This window comes from Pseudophryne corroboree, chromosome 7 (assembly GCF_028390025.1).
Source record: "Pseudophryne corroboree isolate aPseCor3 chromosome 7, aPseCor3.hap2, whole genome shotgun sequence".
NCBI classification, from domain to species: Eukaryota; Metazoa; Chordata; class Amphibia; order Anura; family Myobatrachidae; genus Pseudophryne; species Pseudophryne corroboree.
The window spans coordinates 320,758,891-320,777,553 of NC_086450.1; the positions used below are offsets into that span (position 1 = coordinate 320,758,891).

At 46.0% G+C, this 18,663-nt stretch overlaps 1 protein-coding gene across 1 annotated transcript in view; it reads right to left on the reverse strand.

Moving 5' to 3' along the window:
- Positions 1–18,663, reverse strand: part of LITAF (lipopolysaccharide induced TNF factor) — a 134,295-nt gene that overhangs the window by 40,467 nt on the left and 75,165 nt on the right. Inside the window, exon 2 of the mRNA XM_063934301.1 lies at positions 10,646–10,835. Coding sequence (XP_063790371.1) covers positions 10,646–10,829 — 184 coding nt within the window. The 5' untranslated portion in view covers positions 10,830–10,835. The remainder of the gene's footprint in view (positions 1–10,645; positions 10,836–18,663) is intronic.

The following is an 18,663-nucleotide window of genomic DNA, read 5'->3' on the forward strand; positions in this document are numbered from 1 at the left end:
AGATTAGAACTGCTCCCGTGGACAAAGCATTGCATATGCAATTCTTTCCATATTGGACCCCAGCTTCCAGCAGTTGTTACATACTATCAGGTTGCTACTACCTATGATTGCAACATTATTAAATATTTGATCTGGGTTAAATCTCAGACTTAGGGGTATATGCAATTGCGGTCGAATTGCCGAAAAACGGGTCATTTTCAACACAAAAAACCTGTTGAATTTGATTCGACAACACAATACAGTACTTTTCGACAAAAAGCTGCCGTTTCATTTTCGACTTCTGGCAATTCGACATTTTTTCAATTCGACATGTCTGCAATGTTCAAATGCGGCTTTTCGACAAAAGTATATTCAATTGAAGAATGTTGATTCAACAACAGTGCTTTTCGACAGTCATTTCGTCAATTTCATTCCGCCTCATTTTTCTGTTCGTGATCTAATAAAAATTTTTTAAAACATGTATTTTTTGGTGCTTTTTTATTGCGAATAGCATATCTATTTATATTTGAAGGGATTATCTACTTGGTTTGACTATTTAGGAGCCACAAGTATTATTTAATCGTTTTTTTAAAAGAATATATATATATATTTTTTTTTTTACTAACTACAATAATATGGAGAGATCAGTGCATGTTTTTCAGTTGGAAGGGGTGTGAAATGGTTAAAAATCCTAATCATAACCAGCCTCGGGCTCTTTGAGCCGGTCCTGGTTGTAAAAATACGTGGGGAAAAAATGACCGGGGTTCCCCCGTATTTTAACAACCAGCACCGGGTTCTGCGTCCGGTCCTGGTGCCAAAAATACGGGGGACAAAAGACGTAGGGGTCCCCCGTATTTTTCACACCAGCACCGGGCTCCACTAGTCAGAGAGATAATGCCACAGCCGGGGGACACTTTTATACCGGTCCCTGCGGCCGTGGCATTAAATCCCCAACTAGTCACCCCTGGCCGGGATACCCTGGAGGAGTGGGGACCCCTTAAATCAAGGGGTCCCCACCTCCAGCCACCCAAGGGCCAGGGGTGAAGCCCGATGCTGTCCCCCCCATCCAAGGGCGGCGGATGGGGGGCTGATAGCCAGAGTGTAAAATGAAAGAATATTGTTTTTTGTAGCAGAACTACAAGTCCATGGAGAACCACAAGTACCAGCATGCAGGGGGGAAACAGGCCCGCTGGTACCTGTAGTTCTACTACAAAAAAAATACCCAAATAAAAACAGTACACCTTTATTACATACATGCACACCAACATACATACATAATTACCTATGTTGACGGGAAGAGTCGGTCCCCTTCTCCACGTAGAATCCACAGGGTACCTGTAAATAAAATTATACTCACAACAATCCAGTGTAGATCGGTCCTCTTCTTGTTTGTAATCCACGTACTTGGCAAAATAAAAACATGGACCACGCACTGAAAGGGGTCCCATGTTTACACATGGGACCCCTTTCCACGACTGGCGGGACCCCCCGTGACTGCTGTCAAAGAGGGTCAATTCAGCCAATCAGGGAGCGCCACGTCATGGCACTCTCCTGATTGGCTGTGCACGCCTGAGCTGTCAATCAGGCGGCGCACTCGAGATACAATGTAGCATGTAGGCGCTCCATTATATCCAATGGTGGGAACTTTGCGGTCAGCGGTAGACCGCAAGGTCATGTGGGGTCACTCTTGTGGTCTACCGCTGACCACAAAGTTCCCACCATTGGATATAATAAAGCGCCTATGCGCTACATTGTATTTCGAGTACGCCGCCTGATTGACAGCTCAGGCGCGCACAGCCAATCAGGAGAGTGCCATGACATGGCGCTCCCTGATTGGCTGAAGGGACCCTCTTTGACAGCAGTCACGAGGGGTCCCGCCAGTCGGGGAAAGGGGTCCCATGTGTAAACATGGGACCCCTTTCAGTGCGTGGTCGGTTTTTTTTCGTTTTTTTATTTTGCCAAGTACGTGGATTACAAACAAAGAAGAGGACCGATCTACGCTGGATTGTTGGGAGTATAATTTTATTTACAGGTACCCCGTGGATTCTACGTGGAGAAGGGGACAGACTCTTCGTGTCAACATAGGTAAGTATGTATGTATGTATGTATGTTGGTGTGCATGTATGTAATAAAGTTGTACTATCACGGTGTGTGTGTACTGTTTTTATTTGGGTATTTTTTGTAGTAGTAGTAGAACTACAGGTACCAGCGGTCCCGTTTCCCCCCGCATGCTGGTACTTGTGGTTCTCCAAGTACCAGTTTGCGGGGGAGGCTTGCTGGGACTTGTAGTTCTTCTACAAAAAAAAAACAATATTCTTTCATTTTACACTCTGGCTATCAGCCACCCATCTGCCACCCTTGGATGGGGAGGACAGCTTCGGGCTTCACCCCTGGCCCTTGGGTGGCTGGAGGGGGGGGACCCCTTGATTTAAGGGGTCCCCAACTCCTCCAGGGTACCCCGGCCAGGGGTGACTAGTTGGGGATTTAATGCCACGGCTGCAGGGACCGGTATAAAAGTGTCCCCCGGCTGTGGCATTATCTCTCTGGCTAATGGAGCCCGGTGCTGGTGTGAAAAATACGGGGGACCCCCACGTCTTTTGTCCCCCGTATTTTTGGCACCAGGACCGGATGCAGAGCCCGGTGCTGGTTGTTAAAATACGGGGGAACCCCTGTCATTTCCCCCCCCGTATTTTTACAACCAGCACTGGTTCAAAGAGCCCGAGGCTGGTTATGCTTAGGAGGGGGGACCCCACGCATTTTTTTCAGGATTTTTTTTTTTAAACACTTTTGTGCCGTCCATGAAGTCGAATCCAGGCCGCCCACTATTCGTCAATTGGTCCGTTTTTCGATAGCGGGACTGTCGAATCCGTTATTTATTGACTATGTCGAATTCGGGTCCTGGCGGGAGGGTTTCGACTGTCGAATTGTGTAGAATCCCAAAACGGTCGAATTCCAGCCGTAATTCGACAGCAATTGCATATACCCCTTAATCTGAACTGCAATAATTAGTAACACACTTAAATCCCACTGCCAAATAAGATACATATAGTAGTGTGTTCATCTGAACTGCAACGACAGGAATCTATCAATTAAGATTCAATCAACAGTGTTATTTTACACTATATATTTTGCCTGATGCGTATTTTATTTGTATAGTATCGTGTTGTATGATTATGTGATTTTTCATGCGATACCTTTTTTATGCTTTTTTTAATAAATTGAACAACATATTAATGAAACCACTGGCACATATGGTGGATAGTATTTGGTTCATAAGCGCGACCCCTTCTTTATATTGCATTAGCTTCAGGATGTCACAGGAATTTTCCGTGGTGCTCACTGCCAGAACATGGGGAGGTCACTCTCAATAAGAGGGAGCTGTACTAAGCCTTGGAGAAAGACAAAGTACCAGTTAATCAGTTCATAATTGTCATTTTACAGGCTATGGGGTCTATTTACTAAACACTGGATGGAGATAAAGTCGCTGGAGATAAAGTACCAGCCAATCGGCTCCTAATTGTCATTTTACAGGCTATGTTTGAAAAAATAGGATTTTAGTACCTACCGGTAAATCCTTTTCTCTTAGTCCGTAGAGGATGCTGGGGACTCCAAAAGGACCATGGGGTATAGACGGATCCGCAGGAGCTTGGGCACACTATAAAGACTTAAACTGGGTGTGAACTGTCTCCTCCCTCTATGCCCCTCCTCCAGACCTCAGTTAGAAAACTGTGCCCAGGAGAGATGGACAATTTCGAGGAAAGAATTTATTGTTATACACACAGAGTGTCAAACCAGCTCACACCTCAAACACACCGTAGAACGTGGCATTCAGTAGAATACCAGCCAACGGTATGAACAAAACACAGCCACATGCTGAGAGAATATGTAACACAACCCGTGTGTCCACAGAAGCAAAATAAGACCCCGCATGCCATGTCATGAACAACGGTAGCAACCGCCAGACAGAGAAAACACACCACCAGGGTGTAACCAAAAGCAATAACTGCAGACACCGTACGCACTGGGACGGGCGCCCAGCATCCTCTACGGACTAAGAGAAAAGGATTTACCAGTAGGAACTAAAATCCTATTTTCTCATACGTCCTAGAGGATGCTGGGGACTCCAAAAGGACCATTTGGTTTATACCAAAGCTCCAAAACGGGCGGGAGAGTGCGGACGACTCTGCAGCACCGAATGAGCAACATAAGGTCCCCAAAAATCAGGGTATCAAACTTGTAGAGCATATCAAAAGCGTTTTACCCCGACCAAGAATCCGCTCGGCCAAGTTGAACCGCCGAGACTCCTCAGGCATCCGCCCAAGAAAAACCCATCTTCCAAAAGGAGGAACCTCCACCGACTTCGGTGACGGCAAATCAGCCATAGAACAACATGCCCAACCGCATCACAGATTCAGCATGTAACAGACTGCATAACGCAGTCTCCCAATCTAAGCTGGGAACATACCAGACAAACAGGGCCTCTGTTTCTCCAACCTGAGCCAAATTGATGACCTACATACTCAAATCCCTGGCTAGATCAAGGGAATTTGAACCAGCTAATGCCTAAGTAACCCCCGGCATCAAAATAGGTCGATTTCTGCGAAATCCAGAAACCACTCTTGGTAGAAATACCAACCGAGTACTCAATTCCTCTCTATCCACCTGAAAGATCAAACAAGGCTCTTGTGAAACAAAACCATCACTTCCGACACCCGCCTTGCGGACGTCAAAGTCAATAGCCTGACCACTTTCCAAGAGAGAAATTTCGTAAAGAAACTTATCAGGCTTGCCTCTACATCGGATTGTAAAGTATGGGTAAGCACGACCTAGCTGAAAGTCCTCCATAGGAGCCTTCCCGGATACACACCGAGACACATAATTTCTCCAACAACGGTGGTAACGCTGTGAGTTCTTTCCTAGCCTGAAGAATTGAAGAAACGACTTCACTGGGAACTCCCGTTCGGCTTAGGATATGACATTCAACCACCCCGCCGTCAGACGCAGCCGCGGTAAGTCTTGATACACGCCCTGATCTTGTTGTAACATTACCACACGTAAAGGAAGATGGCAGTAATTTTCTATGAATAAACCATGAAAAACTGGATAGCCAACCCTCGCTGGCTAGACTGGATTTAAGAGGATCATCGGAACCTTCGATTATCTTACGCTTACCACTGTCAGAAAAGTGAAAGCGGAGAGGCCACCTAGACCGACTAAAAACACCCACGGTGTCACACGGATGTCCACTGCTATATCTTGAGTGTCCCTTGACCTGGAACAATCTCCTCGAGACGCCAACATGTCCAATTGCGACACTCCTCAAAGACTTGTCACGTCTGAGAAAGCGTCTTGATGTTGACAGAATTTTTCCCGGCTGGATATCGTGTCCGCAGAGGAAATCTATTTCTCCGTCGTTTACCTCCGGAACGAAGACTGCTAATATAGCGTTTACCAGACTTCCCACTCGACTGCAAACTGTGCATCTTCTGCCATTGCCAATAATGCAAATCTGTACACCTGGCGCTGTCACCTACAAAGTGAGGGCAGCTAATCTTAGGGGACTTGATCCCGAGTTTCCCCAAAAGATAAAATAGCTGACCAAACAATAAGACAGCGCTTCTCACTTTGTAAAAACAATTTTTACTTCATATATATATATATATATATATATATATATATATTTTTATCACGATAAAGCACCGGCCAGTGCTAAAATACTAAAACATACAAAATAATGTTAAAAAATGTGTTTTGTCACATACAAATACTATATTTTTTCCACATGAATAAAGTGCACTGTGTAGATGTTATAATCCCTATATGGCTTTAGTTAAGAAAGACACATAGGGATATAGTATACAAATAAACTTTGAATTAATAGCACATAACAAGCTTATATAAGCCGATCTTCGTTAGCTAGTAAGTCCCACATGTGAAGTGTAAGATGTTAATTCAGCAAGCAGCATGACATTTTTTTTAAAACAGTCCACATGCAGGTAAATTACGATGTTAATCAAGCAGATGTCACTGATTAGAGTCCATCCATATTGGTACTTTATAACGTTGTTAGTATAACCAATAAATAGCAGATAGAGCTGAATTCTGCTGATATAAAAGCATATATGTGGGAGGCAGTAATTAAACACTGCAGTCCAAAGTCCACCTAAGGTACATAAGCTGTGTACCTCGGATTGATACCTCTCCTTAATTGATGAAGGGCTTTGCAGCCTGATTCATGGAGACCGGTGGACAGATGAAGACCAGCGCAGTGTTCCCTTTTCGGAAAAAGCCTCTCTCCAATGTAGCAATAATGGCCAAAGTAGCTGTGATAGCAGAATGCAGTGATTCAGACGGCCAAAGAGTCACCAAACGCGTTTCTCCGCCTACCCTCCGGCTTCAGCGGCTTCCTCAGTGTGTAAGGGATAAAAAAAAATATATATATATATATATATATATATATATATATATATATATATATGAAGTAAAAATTGTTTTTACAAAGTGAGAAGCGCTGTCTTATTGTTTGGTCAGCTATTCTGCCATTGCCGCTTTGTCCTTGTTCCGCCCTAGCGGCTTACTTACGCCATTGCTGACAAGTCGTCTGGCAGAATTAACACGGGCAGAACACGAAGACTACGTTCGTCTAAAATAGCTCTTAATTCAAGAAAACTTACAGCAGACAAGTTTCCCAACTTGACCTCATCCTCTGGAAATACGTCCCCTGCAAAGGACCGCTCCCCAGCTTCAGAGATCTGTATGCACGGACACCAGGATCTAAACCTGGATCTCTAGAAGGAAAGAACCGAGCAGACATCACAGGAGCGATGACCTGGCCGTTTTGATTATATTCCGGTGCATGTGCAGGTGAGACCCGGACCACATTTCCAACTGGTCCCATGTAAACCACTCTGGTATTAAACCTGCTCACCGAAAAAGGCCTCTTATGCCGTCTGTCTTATTAATGGAACCTATTGAAGAGGTGTCACCTCAAAACCGATCCAACTTTGGATCCTCAGACCTCTTTCCACAGGAAAAACATCAAACCTTAACCGGTCAGTATCTACTCTGAAACCCCCTTCTGACATCAGCGTCATTGGGAACAACAGCCAATCCCTGCGCCGAAGAACAGTCAGAGATAAACCACGATATGCACCTTTATACAGGGACAACCATACAATGTCCTGAACATGACGCACCTCTGTATGGTGTCGTGTACTGCCTCCCCTTCCATAGGGGAAAGGCAAGATCTATTAAAAAAAACAGCAAGGGGAAACAACCGTAACTCAGAATGTTCCGCTTTGGCTTCTATAAATAACTCACAGGTCCTAGTCTATTCCTGGACTAACTGAAAATTAGTAGACAAGTGGTCACCGGATTGGGGACCAGCCAGATCGACTCGGCGACAAGTGGTGTATATAGTGGAAACAGAAAACTACGTCCACTTCTGCGAACCTAACAAGGCTGCAGAACTCTTACCTTTTCACCTTCCACTGTCTACACAGAAAAGGAAAAAAGAACGGTATCGAACCGGTTAAAACGACTGCATCCCACAAAAGAATGCGTCACCAACCGTTGTGAAAGAGGCTAACTCACGAATTCAGACTTACCAGCGGAAACCGCCGAGATTGACTGAACAGAGGCCACACCAAACAGCTGTATAACTCCCACCAGCAACTCCCGGAGACCTCCACCGCATTTTTCCGGTCACACCACCTGCTGTCACGTGGCAGCCTGCTGTAAAGTTATAAGGAAACAAACATAGGCAAACCTACGCACTCTGGGTAGGATAATTCTATCGGATGCCTACCCGACTACAACACTCCCTCAAGTGCATACAAGGTCAAAGTATAGAAATAAAATTTCACTTAGCTGCACCCGACTACAACACTCCCTCAAGTGCATACAAGGTCAAAGTATAGAAATAAAATTTCACTTAGCTGCCTGTGTATGATCCCTTGCGACCGGGCTCTGCGTCGACCAGGAGATGACTGTCATAATTTTCTCTCCGCGTTGTGAAGAGAATAATATTTGGACTCCCTGAGAGGATCGAAACCAACTCGTCCTGACCAATCTAGAGCTTAATCAACAGAGGGATCAGCACATAAGAATACCATTATTTCAGCATTCATGGATAAACATCATGTAATACACAATAAAACACATACATCCTAAGCCTGCATATATAAACATATATCTACATATACACCCATATAGATAGAACCTATACGCAAGTGGATTGTCCAGACATGTCAGGTCCATAGTGACAGTAATGTGTTGTAAACGTGTATGAACATGTACCGATATCTACCAGGAAGGTTAAGGTCGACATAAAACATAGTAAATGTCGACCGGCAGGAATATTAAGCGACAAAATTTTGGGAGCCCGAGGGGTCTGAGGGAAGCATACCAAATAATTTGATAAAACTCCCCCTACATATCCCTATAAATATACATATATACATATACAGGTATAGGGCAATAACAGCCTGATAATTTTTTTACACGGGAAATACCATTGATGCCGACAGGGCATCCACCAACGACTGTATCTTCGCTATCGTGTTTTATGTTCTAGGCATACGAACTGCTAATACTTCATTTCCCGAAATAAGCTTCGCCATGTCCAGCGAAACCGACAGTTAACCCCACAGCAGCTCATGACCAAGCCCTCACATCTGCCGACTTATGTCGACCAACCGATAGTGGGTTAACAAACAGGGAAAGAGGGAGATTATGCCCTACTACAAGGAATATGCATCCAATCTCAAACTTAATGCTATATGCCACCCCTAAAGCATTAAAACACCGTGCCCCCCTTCCATCTTCCTTTACAGCAAGTTCTGGCGGGGATCTTGACGAAAATGGCGCTGACTCCTCAGAGAAAGCTTTCCGGTGCCTTACCGCCCCTTATCAGTATACTGGCTGGCCCCATATATCTTCTAACAATGTCCCTCAGGGCGCCCCCCCCCCTTGCGCCCTGCAACCAATAAATTCGTTGGTGTGTGGGAGCACCGGGGCGGGACCGCTGCTATGTCGGAAACAGCGGTGGGGGAGAAAATAGGCGCACAGTGGCCTAACCCGCGCTGTCGGGGGTCCGGGACAAGGAACCCCCGGCCGCGCCAATCGTTTGTCAGGGCGCTCCCCCCTCCGCGCACTGCACCCGTGGGAAGCAGCGGCGGGGAGGAGAAAGCGCGTCACACACAACACGCGCTGGTGGGGGTCCGGGATACGGAGCCCCCGGCCGTGTCATAACTAAGTAATAAGTTGCTCAGGGCGCTCCCACCCCAGCACCCTGCACCCGAGGGAGGCAGCGGCGGGGGATAGAGGCGCGCAGTGCGCAAACATGCGCTGGCGGGGGTCCGGGACACGGAGCCCCCGGCCGCGGCATTACTGTACTCAGGGCGCTCCCTCCCCAGCCCCCTGCACCCGAGGGAGGCAGCGGCGGGAGAGAGAGGCGCGCAGTGCGCAAACACGCGGTGGCTGCGGTCCGGGACAGGGATCCCCCATTAGGGTCACAATAACATCCTGCTCGGTCCCAATAGTAACATGTTACACAGGGCGCTCCCCCCCCCTTGTATGTCGTCGGCGGGGGGTTAATGGCGGGTAGCGCGCTTTACAATGCTGGCGGGGGAATTAGACACGGTGCTCCCAGCACCTAACACGTTTTTAAAGCCAGACTAATTCAAACCTCAGTAACCTGCCGCCCAGGGCGCTCCCCCCCCAGCGCCCTGCACCCAGTGAGTGCTGTTGAGTGGGAGCAAGGAGCGCAGTGCGACCGCTGTACCTCCGTTACTGAAGTCTTCTGCCGTCACTGAAGTCTTCTATTCTTCTAATACTCACCCGGCTTCTTTCTTCTGGCTTCTGTGAGGGGGTGACGGCGTGGCTCCGGGAACAAGCAGCTAGGCGCACCAAGTGATCGAACCCTCTGGAGCTAATGGTGTCCAGTAGCCGAGAAGCAGAGCCCTTAAACTAAGAAGAAGTAGGTCCTGCTTCTCTCCACTCAGTCCCACGCTGCAGGGAGCCTGTAGCCAGCAGGTCTGCCTGAAAATAACAAACCTAACAAAGTCTTTCAGAGAAACTCAGGAGAGCTCCCCTAGTGTGTGACCCATCACTCCTGGGCACAAAGTCTAACTGAGGTCTGGAGGAGGGGCATAGAGGGAGGAGCCAGTTCAAAACCCAGTTTAAGTCTTTATAGTGTGCCCAAGCTCCTGCGGATCCGTCTATACCCCATGGTCCTTTTGGAGTCCCCAGCATCCTCTAGGACGTATGAGAAATGGCAATTAGGAGCTGATTGGCTGGTACTTTCTCTCTCTCCACTTTATCACTCTCCAAGGCTTACTACATCCGCTTCTAATACTCTTGAATATTCGTAGCTGCTTGGACAATTCTAACCTCTATCTGTATGGTATTTATTGTGCACTTCCTAATTAGCGGAGAAAAACACTGCAATGCTAGTTGCACCTAATGATAGAAATATATTGTTATAATGCAGTGATAGCACTACAGCTCACTCATGTATAATACAGTAATAGTAGTAGTAGTAGTACGTTACCTTATCAAACAGTGGTGAAAATGAGACAGAAGTGTGCAGGGCTACTGAGTAATAACTAGTCTCATGAAATACTATCAATGATACAAATTCTAATGCAGATATTTTGCCACATACCTGGAGGATGTACAGGCATTGGCTGGATCATATAAGGAGCAGCAGTGTTCATGTGCTTTGCTTCCATCCCTGGCTGAGGAGGGGGATATTGCGGATGACTGTATGTGGCCTCTTCATATGAAGGTGGCGCAGATGGAACCACATATTGTCCTGGGATTGCTTGATAATCTTTGGTTGTTTGCATTGTGGCCTGGAACAAAGAAAATTAATCATCAGTTCTCTTCTACAGCTGAAACACAACATAAGTGGAGGAATTCAATTATTTTGCGCTGCCTGCAGCTCCCGCCTAAAGTGATGGAAGCAATCCAATTGTTTGTGCCGATGGATGCTAGTGCCATGGGCCCCAATTATTTCTGCTTGCACTTTCCTGAGGTGTGGAGCAGAAATCCACAAAAAGTCAAGCTTTTGAGCACTCCTCACAGCAAGTCCAGTACTTTGCACGGGTTTAGCACCTTCACATGTCTAAACCCAGTGCATGCGTGATTAGTAATGAGTGGTCAGTAACTCACAGCAGCCGGCACAAACAATTGATATCGCCTCGTCCTTTTAGACAGAGATGGGGTGCAATAAAACAGTTGAATTAACCAATAATAATATGAACACAACATTAATAAGTGATTGTGGTTGAGAACCACCCGAATGGTCATGCTCCAGACACAAGAAAATGTTTGGTCAAAATTCTCAGCTCTTCTATATGCCCAGAAGTGAAACAAGCTACAGCTTGCCCCACTACCCACTCTTAAACGCCACTTTTAATTTATATCAACAGTTTTCAATTCAAAACCTTGGTAAGGTGCAATGCAGCTGCTTCCAAAATAAAGGCCCCCATACACTAGAGCATGGGTCTTCAACCTGTGGCCCTCCAGCTGCTGTGAAACTACACATCCCAGCATACCCTACCACAGTTTTGCTATTAAGGTATGCTAAAACTGAGGCAGGGAATGCTGGGATGTGTAGTTCCACAGCAGCTGGAGGGTTGAAGACCCATGCACTAGAGCAGGGATGGGGAACTTTCGGCCCCCAGCTGTTGTTTGTCAAAGTCGAAAAATATTGTAGTACACACACCACGTACTAACAACACACACATGCCCGCTGCGCGTGCACTTGTTCCGCCGTGCGTGCACATATCCGCAATTTGCATATGATCGCTCCCGCGGTCCTGCGCGTGGTATGGGTATTTACGGCGGAGTTTGTGAGCGCATAGAGAGTTATCAAAACATTACATATTTAATCCAAATAGTGCACATTGTACACATAGCCCCCCTGCACCACATCAGCAAGTATCAACAGTTTAAATGATTCCAGGACTAAGGGATTCGCCTTTGCATGATAGGAAGGGACAGACTAAGGTTATAAGGTGATGTCTAGTATCCAGCTGTAGGGTATTTTAAGGGTAACATTCCGGTGTTGGTTAGAGGAAGATCGCATGTTCCTGCGTATAGTTATGTGCAGAAGTAGAATATAGATATAAACTGTATTTACTGTATATTAAATATGCGGTGGGAATCCAGAGGAGACCACCCACAAGAGCAGTTGAGAAAGACATCGCCCACCTTTTCAAATAAACCTATGACCTCTCCTGTAATGTAAAGATGCATCTCTGTCTCCAATGGACAAAGGGATTACAGTATCCATTGTATTGCTTTTGGATGTAGTGTATAAAAAGCCTGTTGCTGTCTGGCCGGTCAGAAGACTCTTAACGCTATCTACCTGATTAGCGGAGGACTGGACCAGGAAGCGCATGCGAATATTCTCACGTATGTACATTGACTGTAGCCATTTACTCTGTTGTATTGTAGTGTATAAATTGTATTGTTATCCCCTTCCAGATATATACGCTGAGGTGTCGGAGCCCAGTATTTAACTACAAATCGGTGTTGTGTCCTCTTTTCCCTGCTAGGGTTTAAAGCGTATTACATTACCTAACTGTATGAGGTTTAAAAGTGTATTGATAAGTTGTGTACGCGCTGCGGGTATTTTGTACCATCAGCACTGCATAAGGTTTAAAGGTGTAACATCATTGCAGCGCTTTGCTGCATAAGGTTTAGAGTGTAATAATATCATTGCGTTGCATTACTAATAAGGTTTAAAGTATATCAAGAGTGTGTACGCGCTGTGTGTACTTTGTACCCACAGCGCGGCGTTTGTACGCTAAGTACGTACACGGTACGGGGCTCTGTACGCAAATAGCGTACAAAGTACGTAGCGTGTGTATAAAGTCTAGCGGCCGCAGCGGCTCCATGTTTTACCATGGAGCCGCTGCGGCCGCTAGACTTAATACACACGCTACGTACTTTGTGTGTTTAAAGGTATAGCTTTATGGTTTAAGATAATATCGACATTATCATGTTGAACTACACATCCCAGCATGACCTACAATAGTTTTAGCATGGCCAAATAGCAAAACTGTAGCAAGGCATGCTGGTATGTGTAGTTCAACAACAGCTGGAGGGCCATAGGTTCCCCACCCCTGCACTAGAGTCATATCGTGCCTTCCTGCAGCAGGTAAAATCTGTCCCTGTCGCTTGCGATGATGTGTTTAACGTTAGATTGCATGCAGTCTAACGTTAGCACATCATGAGTGAAAGTGCCCTGGACTCACGATATCAACTCTCCGCCGGCGGCTGGCGGAGAGTTGAAGGGGTATCGCATGTGACTGAGCGCATGCAATACCTCGTCGTAGTGTATGGGGTCCTTAAGTCTAATTAACCAATTCACTGCAGAATGCAGCAACCTGCTTGAAGACCGGAATGAATAGGAAAAAACGTATTTCTCACTATTACAGCTTTAGCTTCTGAAACTTTCTTATGAGTTGCAAATGTTATTAGTACCACTTTTATATAGAATAACTTAGATTTTAGCTTTTTGTGGTCCTTTTAAACATACTTTGGTGACACAGTCTTTTCCACTGAGACCCTCTACTTCCTGCACCAGAGACCTCTAATACTTTGCAGTCCTTCCATGAGGGTTGACCCCAGAAAAAAGTGGTATTAAAATGGGAAGCAATGCAGTTTAGCTCTCCCTCCAGTCTGGCTACACGGCCACTGTGCCCCCCTTTCTTGCTGTCCGCTGCTACAAGCCACTGACAGTACCTTACTGGAAATAATAGCTAAAAAACACAAATCAATCTATACGAGAGGTAACCTCCAAAACGTGTCATACTCCTTGAGGCACTTAAAGAACATTGGAATTGTGGGGTTGTATGGGTGGAGAGAGGGGGAGCTAAGATTTTAAAGCTATAGTATTATGTGCCAATCACCAACCCAACCTGCAATCCCATGGTTTCATGTCCCCAAGCCTTGCTGCAAGAGATGTTAATATTACAGAATAGACACAGGAAGGACAGTTAACAAGGGCAAGGGTAGGGTCACTTGCTGAAGCTATAAAATGCATACTGTGGCTAGTCACAGGTGGGATTAAATCAGAACTCGGCAATCCCAGTATACTCAACACATTTGAGAGCAGAGTCAGTCTCACTGAAGGGGAGAAGTAGTCCAGGAAGTGGAGCACTGGTGACATGCAGTATACCAAGGAAGATCAAAAGGGAGGAGGGTTCTGCCTGTATGAACTTGCATACAAAATGGAGGGGTGAACAAGTGGGGGGTGAACTGGAAAGGATACACAGAGAAGGAGTAGAGAAGAAAAGTATTGAGTTACGAGGAAAAAAGTTCCATAGGTACATTTGTAAAAATGATTCTCAGATCGATTGATCAACAAAGTAACATCAGATCACATTTATTTCACATAAATATTTTGCAAAGATAATCCTTGCAGTACAGTGCAGGAGGCTTTCAGCAGATGCACAAAGAGGATTCTGTGGAGCGAAAGTGGCACATATCTGAAACGCAATACTACAATTCTGCTACAACTATTCTGTGTAATCCTGAAATAAAAACCATGTGTAATTCATTAAAACATTCCAGAATCCCGGAACTCGTACACATACTCCAGTTGACAAGACACAGACATACTTGTTTCCTCTTTGTCCTTGCTAAGAAACATTTCTGACAACAAACACAGAGCTTGCTTTGCCTACACAGCAGATGTTTATACTGGCAACAAAAGTGAAAACATTTGCAGAATTTGGAAGGGAGAGGAGCTGCTTAGCGCCAGCAGGTCAAGCTCTCGTAAGCATGGCGTGCTAGGTAAACCAAAGTTCAGCTTTATGTATAATCCTTATTAGGGGATCCTCTCTCCTCAAATCCATATCCCGCAGACATGTGATAGGAAGAAGAAGATGGCATGGACTCCATAAGTTAAACCTCATGTTTCAAACAGTTTGAGGGAGGTCAAGTTTTCATTTCTATGGGGGTTTTAACTACATAAACCTCAAGGATGCTGTCTGGAAAATTAGACAAAGTATTTAATTATGTAGTGCCAAAATATGTTATTCTTGCCTGAAAGCAAGAAATATTTAACATAAAAGTGTATGTCAACGTACTCCATACAAGTGTCCCTTTAACCTACACATTCCCCGCAGTCTCAGTAATAAGTTATAACTATACATTTAATTTAAGCAAGAGATACTTATCTGTAACAATATACTATCAACATACATTTTAAACCAGAGTTAACGGGGGTACACACGTAGCGACCGGGCTCAGCGTGATTTGCGCTGAACCGGATGTGGGCTCAAGCGCACATCGCAGCGGGTGTCCGTACACACGCTACGATGTGTGCTAGCCCGATCCTAACTAGACTACAAGGCTCAATGAGAGCCTCGCGATCTAGCAAGATTGCTTAAAAATGAAGCAAAAAAGGAGCTTTATGGTAGACTTACCATAGTTAAATCTTTCTGCGAGGTACACTGGATTCCACAGGGAATAACATCGGGGTGTAGAGTTGGATCTTGATCCGTGGCACCAACAGGCTAAAGCTTGGACTGTTCCCAGGATGCATTGCACCGCCTCCTCTATAGCCCCGCCTCCAGGCACTGGAGCTCAGTTTCGTTAACCAGTCCAATGAAGTAGCAGGTAAGAGAGACGGTAAATGTTAGTCCCATATACCCACATTCTTACGACAGGAGAAGGCACCAGCGGCTAATGTCATACAAACTCAAAAGAAGCTTAGTGCGTCAGGGTGGGCGCCCTGTGGAATCCAGTGTACCTCGCAGAAAGAGATTTAACAATGATAAGTCTACCATAAATCTCCTTTTTCTGCAGCGGGGTACACTGGTATTCCACAGGGAATAACACCGGGGATGTCTTAAAGCAGTTCCTCATGGAAGGGGACGCACTGCAGTGGGTACAAGAACCCGGCGTCCGAAGGAAGCATCCTGGGAGGCGGAAGTATCAAAGGCATAGAACCTGATGAATGTGTTCACAGAGGACCACATAACCACCTTGCACAATTGTTCAGCAGACGCGTCTCCCTCCTAGCAGAGGCTATAGCCAATAACAACACGACCTTAAGTGTAAGACATTTAAGACCCACATACTCAAGAGGTTCGAATGGAGAGTCTTGCAGGGCATTTAAGACAACAGACAGATCCCATGGAGCCACAGGAGGGACATAGGGAGGCTGAATCCTTAAAACACCCTGAGTGAAAGTATGAACATCAGGAATAGACACAATTTTCCTCTGAAACCACACCGACAAGGCAGATATATGAACTCCCTCCCTCCTTGAGGGAGGCCAGATGCCTAAATCTAGACCTTGTTGCAGAAAAGTCGAAAGCCTTGAAGTACTGAATGAACAGGCATCATAATTCTTAGCAGCACACCATGTGAAATAAGAATTCCAGACCGTGTAATAAATCCTTGCAAAAGCCGGTGTGCGGGCCTTCAACATAGTTTGAATAATCGCCTCAGAGAATCCAGATGACTGAGGAGAACCTCTTGGGAGTTTGCCAGGATCAGGAAGTCGTCCAGATAGGGCAGGATCAAGATACCCTGACAGCGGAGAAGAGCCGTCATCACGGCCATGACCTTGGTGAAGATCCGAGGGGCCGTGGCCAATCCAAAAGGCAATGCCTGGAATTGATAATGTAGGTTGACAATAGCAAACTGCAGATATTGCTGATGCGACATGGCAATAGGTATGTGCAGGTAAGCATCCTGTATGTCCAGGGATACCATATAGTCTTCGGGTTTCATGGCCAGCACAATAGAAAGCAGAGTTTTCATACGGAATTTGAATACTCTCACAAACTTGTTCAATGATTTGAGGTTGAGTATAGGCCGGAAGGACCCATTTGGCTTCGGAACTAGAAACAGGGTCGAATAGTAGCCCCTGCCTCTCTGAGACAGAGGTACCGGCACTACCACTCCTATATCCAGAAGGGATTGTACAACGAAGTGTAGAGCCTTTAACGGATCTGCAGGGATAACCATTGTGCAAAACTGGCGAGGGGGACGTCTCTTGAAAGAGATTGCGTACCCGTGAGAGACATTTTTCTCACCCAGGCATCCAAAGTGGTCTTTAACAAGGCCTGGGTGAACTGCAGAAGTCTGCCTCCCACCCTGGGGTCCCCAAGGGGGAGGCCCGTCCCGTCATGCAGCAGGCTTGTCTTGTTTGGAAGCAGGCTGACGGGCGGCCCAGGATTTAGATTTAGGCTTAGTGGTTTTGGAAGCACGTGCCTGTCGTTGGGAGCAGTCTAGGTCCACCTTCCAGGACCTCAACCACATAATTCGACGAGCCAGGATAAATGTAGTAGATGCCTTGGCCGCCATTACACATGCAACAGAGATCGCCTCCTGAATATAGTAGGAGGCTGTCAGAAATATCCTGAGGCAGCTCATCCTCAATTGCCTGAACCCATGCTTCAATACCTTTTGCAACCCAGGAGGCTGCCATAGTGGGTCTATGTACAGCGCCAGTAAGGGAGTAAACAGACTTCAGGCATCCCTCCACGCACTTATACGTCGGTTCCTTCAGTGAGGTGACAGTGGTGACAGGCAGAGTAGATGACACCACAAGACGGGCAACATGAGAGTCCACCAGCGGTGGAGTTTCCCACTTGGTACTCAACTCCGCAGGGATAGGATAACGAACTAGCATCTTTTTAGACAGGGAAAATTTCTTTCCTGGAGACGACCAGGATTCCTGACGTATGTCAATTAAATGGTCAGAATGTGGTAAGACTACTTTAGCAAATTCTGACGTTTGAACATATCAGGTTTCTTAGACCCAGTAGGAGGCTCAATGTCATCATCTATTTGAAGAATTAGCTTAATAGCCTCCACTAGGTCAGGAACATCAACCCGAGTTGTAGATTCCTCATCAGAAGCAACTGTATCAGTGTCTGATGGATCAGTATATTACCCATACTCATCGGAAGAATTATCAGTTTAGATGACCCCTTGGTCCCAGTGGAACGTGGGGGTAGACTTCTGTCTAACCAAAGACTGATTTAATTGTTGTAATTTGGTAAACAGAGTATCCGCCCAGGGCAACAGGGACAATATGTGGCTGCAATGGCACAGGAGGTCCTATAGGGGGCGTAAGACCTGTCACAAGTGTAGTCAGCAGACTTGAGAACGCTGCTCAGGGTGGGTCCTGATTGGCCACAGGTGCTGTAGGTTGACTGGGTGTATGGCACTCAGTGCCTGAACCAGCAGCTAAAACTTCCCCCTCAGGTAAATCCGTGGTGCCAGTAATGCAGGATGCAGAAGCGTACGCGGATTTCCCACCCTGTGTAGCAGACATGACAAGGAATGTAGCCTTAGGGCGTAACAGTATAAAGTAGCCTGACAATTCTAAATTCCTTGTCGTATAAACAACCCTTATGAAGCTAAGAACACTGTACGCTGTTTATTTAAGAAATACCGTAATGATACGCTATTTGCGTAACGATCGCTCAGCCGTAGGCGAGACGCTCAAGCGTCACGTTCGCTCACGGCCCAGTGATCACAGGACACGTTATTGGTTATGTCTAGGGGAAAGATTCGCTGTAACGTAGCGTACGCTAGAGACCACGAGGAGGTCACCAGCGATGCAGACGCTCACAACACTATACCTTTATGTTAAACCTTATACCGATGAAATACACTGAATACCTTAATGTGAGTACAGGGTGT